Genomic DNA, 13,757 nt, shown 5'->3' on the forward strand with positions numbered 1-13,757 from the left:
TTGTATTCTTGGCTTCTTGGCTTTATAGTGGATGACTGGAAAATGCTCGCGCGTGTCGGCAGGAGGCTCTGTGGAGAGGGGCAGAGTTTCCACACCGTGGGAGGACACCCACACAGTTTCAAGAAGAAAGAGGGGGACAGTACAGAACGGAACAGTTCTTCCGGAAATTGATTAAGTTGGCCGCTCTCGGGCTCTCGGGTCGTCTTTAATCAGCGGAATTGAAAACACCGCTGAAATACAAATCAGTTGACAGTAAGCAGAAGGCAGCGGGGGGCAATATAATTTACTACCAACCCCAACAGCCACTCCGTTCAATTTAGAGGCCAATCCAAAGTGCTTGCCTCTTGGAGCACTGACCAGGAGCTGGAACACAGAAGTTGTTGCAAGAATGTCTCAAGCTGTTGTCCCAGCCAGGCCTTCGTTCTCCTCTTACTACTCCCGCTCTGCCTTATTGGGATTTCCAATGACCTGCCACATATCTAGGATTCGTAGGTACATCAGTCGCTAGTCCCATTTTTTCTGAGATTATTTGAGGGCCACAGCCTCCTTTTCCTTTCCTTCCGGTGAAGGTGTGTCCAGGCGCAACATTTAAAAAGTTTTCATTCGCTTTGCGGCCTCCTGGCGGCTGTGGCGGTGGAGGTGGCTTGCCTAGTGCTTGTACTACTTACAAAGTTATTCCTTTTTGGTGGTTTTTATTCACTTTCAAGTTGATTTGGGTTTCACATTTCGTTGGGTATTTTCTTGACCAAAATCTGCAAGATTTACCATTGTCCTTACGCCTGTCCGCTCCCGTCAGCCCCGTGCCATCTGTCGGTCCGCTGTGCGCCCGAGTATGAAAACCTGCTTGCTGTTTGGCTTAGGGTCTCCTTCTTGGCTTCTGGCTTTTCTTCTGCTTCGGTGGCTCTTCCCCTCTGGCACAGTTCATCACATAAGGTTTTTGGGGCTCCCTGTGTATATAGACTGCTGAGCTAATCATGACGCCGATGATGTGGCAGTCTGTATTTGCTTCATGTTCCCACTGGCTGTGCCACTGCCTCTTCTTTCTGACTTTTCCATATCCATTTCCATCTGTCGGGTTAAATGTGGGTTTTCTGCCACTGCCTCTGGGTATTCGCTGATATATTTTGGCCCGAAGTGAAGTGAAGTGTTTGCAAGCTTTTTGCCATTTGATTTGATGCGTGTTTGCCCTTTGGTGCGGCTGAAATGGGTTCTGGGCTTAGGTTCTGGATCAGGTTCGAGAGGGATTCGAGAGGGCCCTGGCAGGTGTTTGCCTGCACTTTAGAGCTCTTTAGGGTTCCATTATTGTGAATATCGAGCTCGAGCGGTGGCAAACAGAGCGGGACTGATACAAAAGCGCGTAAAACGAAGGTCCTGAGTGGAGGTGTGTCTACTCGGAGTGGGAGTGGGAGTGGGAGTCGGAGTGGGAGTGGGAGTGGCAGGTGGCACAGTTGATTTAAGGCCTCGACAGGCTCAAGTTTCCTCAGATCCTTTTGTGTAATTGAGGCACAGGGGCAGGGGGACATGCTTGGTCCCGCTTAAAGGATAACAAATCGCTTTTATCCTGACTCCGTTTCCGTCCTACACAATGTGCACCATTCAACCCATCTACGACTGCAAATACACAATTCATAATTCGCTTTTTTTAGGGCCCACACAGCATGAAAGGGGATTTCCGCCGACTCTCACACACACACATACACTCTCTCTAACACACACACACACACACAATGTGAAAAGCAATTAGATAACTTGCCAGCTGGATTCGGCAATTGAAAGTGGGTTGGGAGTGGTCCGGGAGTGGGCGGGGTGTGGGTCGGAGTGGTTCGGGTGTGGGCGGGAGGGGGTCGGGAGTGGTGCTCCAGCTGTGTGTGGCAGGACAATTATCAAAAGTGGCAGCCTCGGGTAATTCCACAATTTTGCCGAGTTAGGAGGATCAGCTTATAATTATTCTCCTAAGTGGACTGAATTGAATTGAGAGAGATTTTGGAATAACGCTTATGAGTATTTTAGTAATTTCAGTCGAAATTCTAATGGAAATTATTTGATTTCGAATGGTTTTTCCCTAATCAACAGTTGCCTAAACTTCAGGGTGGCCAAGAAATGAGCGGAAATTAATCGAATTAATACATATATTATTATTTCAGAGTGAACTCTCGTTTCAAGTATATAGATTTACTCGTATATAAAGCAAATATAACTATAACTTTAAAATATATACTATATATTCATTAGTTTGGGTTAGTGGGTTATTATTGATTAGCATCGATTGCCAAGTACATAGCCATGTCAATTTACGTATTATTTAAAACGAGTTGGTAAAGGTCCGCACCACCGCATGCTCTCTCGCTCTCTCTTCCCCAATCATGACAAATGAAATAAAAATTGTTGGAGGTGCGCGGTCTGCTTTGTCCATGTCTCCTGCCCCTTTCCTCACCATTATATCTGGACCTTTTCCGAACAGAGAGTGCACAAAGAAAGCGAGAGAGCATGCGGTGGTGCTTTCGGTACCGTACTGTCGTGGACCTTTACCAACTCGTTTTATATAATACTTAAGTATGCAACAAGTAGATTTTCTGTGATATTGTAATGAATACAATCGGTATTTGTGTTCTTAAAGTATTCCATAAGTTTCTTACTCTTACACTTACTTCATAATACATACAAACAATTAGTATTCTGCATGTGCATTTGTACGTATATTATTCACTTTTTCAGTATATTTTAATTGCAATGCAATTCCCATTTCGCATGAAAAAACAGTCGAAAGAAATTGATTTACATTTTATAATTGAGTTTATTTAACCCTCTGTGAAACGATTTCAATGGAATTACATTTGAGGCTCAAAAGAAAACAATTCCTTGAAATCTCTTTACACCGAAATGCAAATCAAATTTATTTTCTTAATTACCAAGAGCCTCTTGCGATTGTTATGCAGAAACCAGATACTGGTCTATAAACTCTAATTTGAAAGAATTATTTTCTTAGAGCAAACTTGTAGAAAATTGATTTTCCTTTTGGCCATTTACACCATTTCCCAGCGCTTTTGCCCACCAATTATAAGCATCCCAGGAAATGTGAGTACTCAAGGAATTTAGCAAGGTACAGACTGCAGTGGACCCTGGACCCCTTTGTGGAGCTGCTGCAAAGCTGCTTACGTGCTTACTTCCAGCGAACCCTTTGAGTTTGCAACAAATTGCCCCCGCTGCATGCTCGGGTATTCACTCTGCTCCGCCCATAAGCATTTCCGTTTGCTGGCATTTATGTGCCATATTTTTTATTCTGTTGGCCCTTAATAAATGCAGCTGTCGTGTATGAGGATGTAGGAGGCAGGAGCCAGGAGCCCGGACCCAAGGATAATGAAGCAGAGGGTTTTTCCAGCGAAGGCCACGACTGATAATGTTGTTAATGCGGACTCCTGATTGTGCATCCCAGTGGGTGTGTGCGTGTGCGAGGGACTGGAGGGTGGAAGTGGAATCAATTTTCGAATTCTTTGAAAAACAAATTGCGCAGTTTCGCCGCCAGGAAAATCCCATGAAAATTACAGGTCGGAGGTGTACTGGATACCCGATACTGTTGCGCTGCACATTGGCTTTATGCTCCCTCCCACCAACGGCTTTTGTGCGTGTAGATAAATTTGTGTTCTATCTGTATCTACTCCCTGCCTACTCCCTATTATTTTCTATCTGTATCTATCGGTCGCGGCTATCTATCTATCTATCTGGAAATTGATAATTCATTTTCAGCTTGTCACAAATAATATTCTCTCTTCACTAACTGGACTGGCCTTTCTGCGCTATATTGTTGTTTTCGACAGTGCTGCAAATCAAATTAGTATTCATTTGGCTGCGCAATTTCGTAATAATTTGTTAAAATCGTGCAACACATGCCAATTGTCATCGAGTCGAGAGAATTAATGAACTATGGAGGACGGAACAAGACGGGACCGGACGGCCAGATGAGATTCATTTACATTTTATAATTGAGTTTGTGGAACCGAATCGAATCGAGTTGGCAGCTTCGCTTCTGCCTGAGTGCATCGTAAGTACAGTTGCCTACTTTGCGGCGCAGCTGTCAACGCTGATCACCGTTACAACGCTGCAACCCTGCCTGTCGGATTTGTGTTTAAAAAACACTTAATTGAAAAAGTATGTGCACACTTTCAGGGCCACTCTTGGCCCTGCTCTTATGCCCCAAAAATTATACAGTCACAAAGATGCAGATGCAGAAGTTTTGCATTTAATATTTCCCCCTTTACTTTTCTTGTTACTTTTCCTTTTCCATTTCCACTCACCATATGAAAAGCCGAGGGCTGGCATCGATGCTGGCTGCCATATGTTAGGCTTACACGGTCGAAGGGCTGCTTATCAGGACTGGAGCAGGAACAGGACGGGCACAGGCACAGGCAGAGGCACACTAGAGAGTCGTCGGGGCAGACTCTCTGGTCCGCTGGCAATGAAGTAGCTGGCGCAGAACACTAGCTGGGATTTTCAGGCACTTTTCTTATTTAACCGCTCAACACTCGGCCCAGCGTTCACTCCGCTGCGCTCCCCAGGTTGAACTGAACCGAAAGTCGAGTCGCATCCGAGCATCAGGTAGCAACGGACAGAGCAGAGCACGCAGCAGCAGCGGCAGCGGTCCCGAGGCTCCGAAGCCCACGCACGAGCTTCGGCGAACCGACGACGAGTCGAAGACTTTTCCAGTTTTCCAGCTTGGAAAGTGCGCCTGGCCTGGGGAAGTGGTAAAAGCTCAAAGCTTTCACTGTTGCTTCGCCAGCAGCTGCTGTTGCCTAGCGCTCCTGTTGCGTTGGCAGCGACAGCGGCGGCGACGCGACGCCCACGAAAAAGCTTTCGACGTGTAGCTTTCTGTGGAGGCGGTGCTTGTGCGAGTAGAGAGGAGCATTCGCGAAACTTCTCCGTCTCTGTCTTGCTTGGGCTTTTCCCCTCCTTAGCCCCCCCTGGCTGGGGGTCCAAAAATAGCAACAGCGCGAACTTTCTCCCACTCGCACCATCCTCCTAGGCACATTGTATTTGCCTAAATTTCCTTTCATTTTCCGTTTTACGGCACGGCTACTTGCTGTCTTCTTTAGAAAGTGCCAAGTCAGTTGTTGAGCTAAGCTTAAACGACCAACCGCAATGGATCCTGCCACCCACCCGCCCTACTTCCCAGCTTTCTATACTCCCTGCTGCTTGCCTGCCCCCTACTTTCTCCCACTTCACTGATTTCTTCATTTTTCCGAAAATTTATAACTTGATATACCCCCGCACTCGCTTGGTGTGCCTTCCCTGGGCTATTTATAGCATTTTCTGGGTGTACCCAGTGCTTTTCTCCCTGTTTTTGTTCGCTTGTCTCCTCGCCCGCCTTTCTCCTCCTGTTGTTGGCCTGACGCCTGACGCAGCTCCTTTTATGAATGAACTTGGCTCACATAAGCATTTGTTATGCCCCCGTCTTGGGTTGGGGGATGTTGCACCCTGCTGCTGCTGCTGCCGCCTGGCACACCCCTACAGGCTAGCAGAAGGGTCTGCCTGGAATGGGGGCAACCCTAATAAACGCGTTTTCAATGTCACCAAAACGCTTGCAATCTCATTAAGTAAATGGATTGTCGTCGTCGTCGGTCGTCGTTCGTCGTAGTCGAGGTTTTTGTAATACAGACATTTGTCCATATGACGGCATTACAGGACCAGGACCAGGACCCTACTCTGATGTCATTATGTGTGTGTGTTTGCTCCGAGGCGTGTGTGTCCTCATGGGCGTGTGTTGTGGGTGGGGGGTATTTGTTGAGCTAGGTCCTACGTGCCTGATATCGCACGGGGATTCCTCCAGCCAATGGGAATTATGATTAATATTTGTTTAGTTTAAAATTAATTGCATTCAGTAGCTGTCCGTACCCTGATCCTAGTCCAACACCCCACCTTAACACCCATCCATCAGCAGTCGGATGGGGTTGAATTGGCTTTCCGGGAAAACAGGACTTAAGCTGGTAATTAATTCGTGTTTCAGGTGGATTTGCAGTCGGGAATCTGCGCTCCGTGAAAGGACAGAGCTCTTATTTGCAATTAAAAGTTATATAAATGAATGCCAAATGATGATTGCACTAGCCATGTATATCCATGATTATGATTATCATAATTATTAACATAAAGAGCAAGAGAGACAGAAAAGTCTTGACAATTATAGGAATTTGTGAATTTATAGGAATTTTTCCGTTCTCGGAATAGCCGTTCCTTTTTTCTGTGTTGCAAAGAAAAATTTTTGTCGAGAAATTAACATAGTTATTTCCTTTCTTAGGAATTTCCTTGCTCCTGAAGTCAAGACAGTAGCAGACAGGGAAAGGGACAGGAAAAGTATCGAAGCAAGGATTGATCTGGAACCCTCGTCCTATGCAATGAAAAAAGGTTGTGCAATTAGTTATATGTATACAGGCAAACTCATATTTGACCCTTTCAAATTTAAGAGGAAACTTAAACCTTAAATTTCTGATGGGCAGAATATTTAATGCAATTTTAAACGAGACTCCGTTGAGCCTCCATAAACCACCTTAAACATTTTCTTCTTAAAGTTTAGGTGGATGAAATCCACTCGAGTTTTAGCCTACTTTCGCCTCCATTTCCCAGACAAGACCGGATTCATTGGCTGTTTGTATGCCCCCCAAAAACGGAAACTTGTTTGTGTATTTGGCTATCGGCCGGACAGTATAGAAATATTTGTGCATTCGCTAGACTTTGTTTTTACAGGCCATCAAAACATAATGTTATATTCATGCATTCATAGCTGCCCCACTGTTCGAGTGTTTGAGCGTGTGTGTGAGTGCTTGTGTGTATCTGTGTTTGCTTAATATTACACCAAAGTGGCGTCGTAAGTTCTGCTTTTAGGACGGGATCCGGAGCGCGCTTTTATACGAGTATTGGTCCGCTTATGAATTTCAGTTTTATATGGCGACTTGTTTATGTTTACGCGAAAATATTTTCGTTTCATTTTTAGTAGCTGTCCATCAGACCAGAACCGCCTCCTGCGGCTCCGCCCATTGTCCACGCCTGCACGGCCATCATCCAGCACCATCCGCCTCTGTGCTGACACCGCTTCCGGTTGTTTACGCAGCTCTTAATCAAACAGCGGGCTTTTGTGTGACATTTATAGCCAGAGAAGTGGTCCTGCTCTGGCCCGGATCAGGCCAGGCTATATTTAACGCACTTGTGGCTGCTGTGCCTACTGCTGCGGCTGCTGCTGCTCCCGGACTGCTGCCTGCTGCATACGGCCCATCACAGCAATGTCAATATCATCCAATCAAACGCAATGGAGCTGACACAAAGCCCACGCCCAGCAGGCCTCCGATTGATGAATGAATGCTGCTCCAGGCATTCCATGGCTGCCGCAGCGCAGCGCACCGTCCCGTTCCGTCCCGCCATCATCGTCATCGCCAACGTCAATGGCAACGATATTCAGACTCAAATTATGTCCAAGCTACATGTCCTGCCACCTGCAGACAACAACTGACGTGTCCGCCCTGGTACGCCATCAGCGTCCTGCCACAAACAAAGTCGTAAAGGGATGCCGCGGTGCTCAGAGCAGCGAAAACAATCTGGTTCAGGCTTTCGTCGATTCATATATTGTGTATCCTTCTTATCATATTTTTACAACGCTGTGAAGATAACTTATCAATACCACAACACACATATATCATACAAAACTTTTATGTAAACAAATTCGTTATCAGCCAAAAAGATTTATAGGAAATGATACGAGTATTTGTGGAGGCGAGCCATTGCCAACCATGGAAACATGCACCATTTTTGAGTTTAATAAGTACACAGATACAATACTGTGGGAACTGGGACGGCCATATACCCATAATCTTCAATGGCTTTATGGCAGAAAAGGAAGAACAAATTTCTGCTTCGTCTTTCTGTAGAGGAACTCTAAAAGACTTAATTAAGATATACTTATACATATACATTTATACATATCCATACCTTACTCGTATTTGAAATTAAAGAATAATTAATTTGGATTTTAACCACTTTTTAGAACCGAGCAGTCTCGGAAGAGAATCATAAAGAAACAATTTGCAAGAAAAACAACTTCCACAACAAAAGGTTTCTTTCAACAAAAGTTGGCTCAATTTATGAATGTTTTCATGGAAATCAATTTCTGTACTGTTATTATTCTTATTCTGAGGAAATCAATATCATTTGATTCATTAAAAAATTGTATCATGTGTCATTAAAATTCCAATCAAATGACATGGAAACTTAAATTTGAAATGGAATAGATAAATAACCAGCAGCTGGGAGTAGTACTTATCATTAATTGTATTAATAATTTAATATCATGTTATTCCAAACCAAAATCCTCTTAATATAGGTAAATTCGGTTTTGTTTTGTCTAAGTTAAAACATCTTAAAACTTAAAAAAACATTGATGTACCTGGTCATTGCAGATTAAGTTCTTTGCAGCCATTCAATTCGCTCTAGCAGCGATCTAATAACAAAAAAAAAGCAGACATTTAGCCACAAGACATTATAGACACGAGACGTACGTTATTATAATTATTAATGGGTTAATTAATTAACTTTTAACTTTACTTTGAATTGTATTGTTATTATTACTCTTTTGGAAGGATCTCTTATAGTTTTAGATGTTACATCCTCGATATATCTAGTACAAGCTCTCGGTGTTCGCGTTGCGCGGCCTCTTAAGCTTCTCCAAGTTCTTGACGACTAAATCGTGAAGCGAGGAGTAGTGGTTGCGAACCTCGGACACCACGAGCCACAGATTGAGGTACTCCTGCTCGTCCAGCTCGGTGACGGCTTGTCGGTAGTCCTCGATGTACGGATGTTTGGCCAGACTCGACACGATCTTGGCACGCGAGCGGAAGTAGGCCGAGATCTGGAAGAACCAGGTGGCCGCATCCGATTCGACGGCTCGAATTTCGGTGAGAGTGTCCTCCTGGACGGAGACGCCAAAGTTGTTGCCGTCCTCGATTTTCGGTATCATGAACGATATCCACATTTTCAAGACATTGGCATGCTCTATCAGAGCGCGGATCTTGGGCTTGACCACGTCGATTATCTCGCAGATCGACTGGTTGCAAGACACGGAGCCGCTTGGCAGCGCCAGTACTGGGCACCCCACCACAATATCGTTGCGAGCACGCTTCTTCTCCGGTTGGTCATCGCCATGGCCATCGCTATCGCTATCACTGCTATCGCTATGATTTTGTACAAGATCCGGCGGCAGGACCGGTATGTTAACATCCTGATGTATCTCTTCGACATTGCGCTCCTTGAACATGGGGGTTGTGAGCAGCTCGTTCAGCTGCACGATTATCTCCGGAAAGCGCCTGGTCACCAGCAGCTCTGTCATCTGGATCAGAGTATCTTTGTACTCCTGGACCTTGGAGACGGTTTGCTTGGACTGTATGCTTGTGGTGGCTGTCTCGTTCGACATTTTTCTCTTGAAAATTTTCCCAATATCGGAATGAAAACAGTTGGGGCTTTAAAACACGGTTGCTGCTGCAATTTGAGCATGGTCAGTGCTAACTGCTACTGCTGCTGTGCCGCAAAAACTTACCGAGAATCTGTCTGGTGAGGATACTCGAGGTATTTTAATCGGCAGAGTGCTTAAGACTTAATGCAGATTCCTTAAATTAAAGTCCCAATAAGTTACGACTTATAATTAATCAGATAAGCGATAAGTTAATATATAATGTAAGCCTTCGATTTTGTAATCTGTAGCGTAGAATGCAGAAAAACCCATAAACCCACACCCAGAAAGATACTCCAGGCAGAACTTATTTAATCCCTTGTTTAGAACCTAATTGAATGTCTAGAATTACACGGTTCAAGAACTTTCGTAATCGAGAAACACGCGCCGTTAATTGCTTTCCTTTGCAGGACAGAACGAGGGTAGAGTCAGGAGTCAGGAGACAGGAGGAGAGTCGGCACCTGTTGCCATATATTGTACGTATATTGTACCAAAGGTCAAAACACTTAGCCAGCTCGCCCAAAGGGCGCTCTTTTATACGATATATACACTATATATGGCAGATATGCATGCAATTTGCAGTAACTTACCTCAGTTTGACATTTATGGCGTGGCTCATGTAGTTGTTTATTTCATTTTCAGCGCAAACGAACGAAGACATGCAAATTCTTGATGGATGTTTAAGGGTTTTCTCGATTTCTGGGGGCCTGGGGGACTCTCCTATATTGTCTCTCTCGTTTTTTTTTGTTTCTTTGGTGGTTGTTTGGGCTTATGAATGGACACGTACTGGAAAGAGTCGTAACACGAGACAAAAATAAATAACTTGTGATCAATTTGTGCTCGAGAAAGATTCTTATGGCCAGGCCGGAAACTTCTGTTTGACGCACAAATAACGTCAGCGACTGACGACAGCAGAAAGCCGAAAGAAAACTACGTTAGGAGAGAGCATGAATTAGAGTGTGTGTGGCTCTAGAGAGAGAGAGAGTGTAAAAGAGAGCCAGTCGAAGAGCTTACGAGAGCGCCGGTAACATTTGATTGTGTGGGTGTTCTGGTCCCTGTCTCTCTGGGTGTGTATGTGTGTGTGTGTGGGCGGTCTACAGTGCAGGTGTTCGCAGGCGCACGGATGACGTACGATTTGTAGGCACTGTTTGTGTGTGTGTGTGTGTGTGTGTGTGTGTGTGGTGGCGTCTAATTGCCGCCTCGCTGTTGATATGGCCAACATGTTTGAATTTTATTTTTTTTTTGCTTTATAACAAAAGAAATTTATTCCACGCCTACGTCTGAACAAGGGTAGTGATAGGGTCCTGGCAAGGGAGAAGCCAGGGGGCCAGGCTAACGACGCAATAAGCCAACACACACACACACACGCACACACATGGAACACACACCAAAAGTTGACCGTTTCGGTTAAAATAGAAATAGAAAGAGAGGGAAAGTCGGAGAGGGGGTCTCCAGCTGCATGCTGCTGTGCCCGTCACATCTTAAAGGAGCTCAAGAACGACGCCCACAACAAAAGCAACGAAAACAACGAACATCGCATGCACGGTGGCTGGTGTCCCCAGCATATGGTGTTTTTCTGTAGCATGCTTCTGGGCTGTCACTTTAAATAGCATCCTGTCTGTGGCACTGCTTTTGTCCGCACACACACACACACGCAAGCCAACACGGATATACATATATGTAAGAGTCTTTTTAATGAAGTTCAGTGTCAAATTTTCGTTTTTTTCACCAAATAATAAAGAAAAACACACACACAGCGCACACTTTTCGCTGGAGGGAATGGAATTTGTCACGGAATCAAAAAGCTTTCTTTCGAATGTCGCCATATTTGTTCGGTTTGCTTTTTGGCTTTTCCATTAAATATTGTTAACTGTTTTTGGTATATAACACCATTTTGTGTTGGGTCGGTAGGGGGCGGTCTTTACATTTTAATTTTTTTGATTTTCTTGCACACACTGCTCCGCCGCTCTGCTCCACTGCCACTGTTGGATTCGATTCTGTTTCGTTGCTGCCACTGCTGTTATATCTTTGCTCCCACTGTCTTGCTTGTCGCTCGCGTTTGACCGTCAGCCGAAGGACTGCCTGTCCTACTGAAAAAGCCGTTCGTTTGGAGGCAGCTTTGGCTGTTGGGGTCTCGGTCGCCTGTGTCGCTGTCTCTGTCGGTGTCTCGGTCGCGGTCTTCGGAGTTTCAGTTACAAGCACACACACACACACACTCGCCCATATGTGAGAGTCAATTCATACAACAAAAAGTATTCAAATTCCTACGCATTTCGCTTAGGGCCTCCCATCCCTGCCTCCCTCCCTCGCTTTCGTAACTGTAAGTGTGTGTGTGTGTGTGTGTGAGTGCTGTAGGTTAGGGCAAGCACACCACACGCATTACTTATTAAGGCAAAAGCTTTGAAAGCTTTGTCCATGTGGGCGCGTGTGTGTGAAGTTTAAATGTCATTTGTCATACAGTAGTGTCCGAAAAAGTGAGGACACCTTCTTAAGCCCACACAACGCATAGGAAATATAAAACTTTTCTCTTGGAAATATCCCATCAAGCCTCCAGCTCAATCAATTTTAATGCTCCCAACTGGCTGTGGCCACCAATGTACTCTGAAAACTGTACCGCAGTCAGTTCCAAAAGCTTCTCCAGAGCAACAACAATGTCTCCCTTTGACGTAGGTTGGCTTGACAGCTGTTTGGTTGTTGGCCCAAAACTTGATTGCTATTGATTTTGCTCGAAGTCCCGAATCCCTGCCTGGACGACGCAACAGTTTGAAAGTCGCAGCTTTCACTTTCGTGCCCAGAACCGAACGGAATCCCTGCTCCGCCACACAGTCCAGTGTTTTAGTGCCACACACTGCGCCTGTCCCATGCATTTGTGTTAGTGTGTCAGCGAGGCGCCTGCGCTGGTCTTCCTTTTGTGTGTGGGCTGGGGATTTCGGACAGAAAAGCTCCTCCACCAGCACCAGCAACAGCAGCAGCAGCAGCAGCAACAACAGCCTGTTGCCGACGTAGGCGGCAAACGGAGGCGTATAACGTCTATCCCCACACGCCCAACCTCCCAGGTACCCTTTTTTCTGGTGGCGCCAATGCAGTGTCAGTCCGTCCCCTAAAACCCGTTGCACAACAACACCACCCCCAGGCCTAGACAATGACCGTGCCACATGCCGAGGCGTAGCAGTTGGGTGGGCATTACACTCGGCTCCGTCACTCCTCATGGCATATTAATTTGATCACTCGACATAAAAAGCGACCTGCATGCTAATGCCGTTTTAATGAGTTCCGTTCTGCATCCGCCCGGATGGTGAGGGATTACGCCCCGGACTACGAGGCTAAGCGCTCAGTCACTATAAAAGTTGAGCTTTGCACTTTGACTTCTCCGGTGGGGTTGGCAGCGTTGCAACAGGTTGTCCATTGGCATTGGCATAGGGCCTGCCTGCCTGCCTGGCCTTTGAGACTATTCACAAGGAATGTTGGCCTGGAAAATATGCAGGAAATCAAGTTATTCAGTTGATTGAATAACTTAGAAATCACAAATAAAACGCTATCAAAGAATAAAACACTGTGGACTTCAAGCAAGTCCCAATCAGAATCAGTTTCGTAAGTCGGAAAGATTTTAAGAGTGGTCTGGAAACAGCTGACAGAATCGAAATCGACGCAAAATCAAATCAGTTAAAATCGCTATGTATACGAGGGCTGCCTTTTAATTCCTTTTTTTTGTATTACAAGGTCAGAATCGCCTCTTCTATTTATAAGATTGGTAATTTTTCGCCAAATAATGCCTCGAGTTTTTCGAAAAAGCTTGAAATGTTGTCTTATGATTGTTTACGTGGATTCAACTTGGTTCGCTGTGTTGGATTGGCCACTGGCTATTGGCTATGTCATATGCCATACCATGAGATAGATGTATCTTTGGCCATTAAATGCACCAAGATACATTCAACACAGATACAGCATAATTTTACATTTGGCCACACAACAATCGTTTAAGATAAGTGCAAAAATTGCTTTAAAGATTGGTTTCAGCGGATGCATGTTGGAGAATATTTTGAAAACCAATCAAATCATTAGGCTCCAGAGTTATAGGCCAGACTACGTATAAGACTTTTTGTTATATTAACGAAGTTATGAGTTAAATGTACTTAATCACCTGCCGCGTTCCTAAATGGATGTTCTGCAGCGCTACTTTACACCTCTTTATCCTATTACAAGAATATTGTAATCCTGTTTCTAAGTTACGTTTAAAGATCTTTCAAAAGTTTGAGTACAGGTTTATTCTCAGAGG

General features: G+C 45.0%; 2 protein-coding genes across 3 annotated transcripts in view; both read right to left on the reverse strand.

The window, feature by feature from the left end:
- The window catches only part of IA-2 (tyrosine phosphatase IA-2), a 44,327-nt gene extending 34,119 nt beyond the window's left edge, over window positions 1-10,208 (reverse strand). Inside the window, exon 1 of one of the 2 annotated variants that reach the window (XM_001356956.4) lies at window positions 4,293-4,570. In XM_001356956.4, the coding sequence (XP_001356992.4) occupies window positions 4,293-4,317 (25 nt within the window). In that variant the 5' untranslated portion in view covers window positions 4,318-4,570. Of the gene's footprint in view, window positions 1-4,292; window positions 4,571-10,071 lie in introns of those variants that run through there. The other variant, XM_015180875.2, reaches the window with a different exon arrangement.
- LOC6903172 (proteasome activator complex subunit 3-like) lies at window positions 8,012-10,191 on the reverse strand. The gene is made up of 3 exons (XM_002132836.3): window positions 10,072-10,191; window positions 9,569-9,638; window positions 8,012-9,510 (listed from the first exon to the last, which is right to left on the reverse strand). The coding sequence occupies exon 3, from the start codon at window positions 9,443-9,445 to the stop codon at window positions 8,654-8,656; it is 792 nt and encodes a 263-aa protein (XP_002132872.2). The 5' UTR covers window positions 9,446-9,510; window positions 9,569-9,638; window positions 10,072-10,191; the 3' UTR covers window positions 8,012-8,653.
- Window positions 10,209-13,757: the final 3,549 nt, after the last annotated feature.

Source organism: Drosophila pseudoobscura, chromosome 4, assembly GCF_009870125.1.
Source record: "Drosophila pseudoobscura strain MV-25-SWS-2005 chromosome 4, UCI_Dpse_MV25, whole genome shotgun sequence".
In the NCBI taxonomy this organism is placed as follows: domain Eukaryota; kingdom Metazoa; phylum Arthropoda; class Insecta; order Diptera; family Drosophilidae; genus Drosophila; species Drosophila pseudoobscura.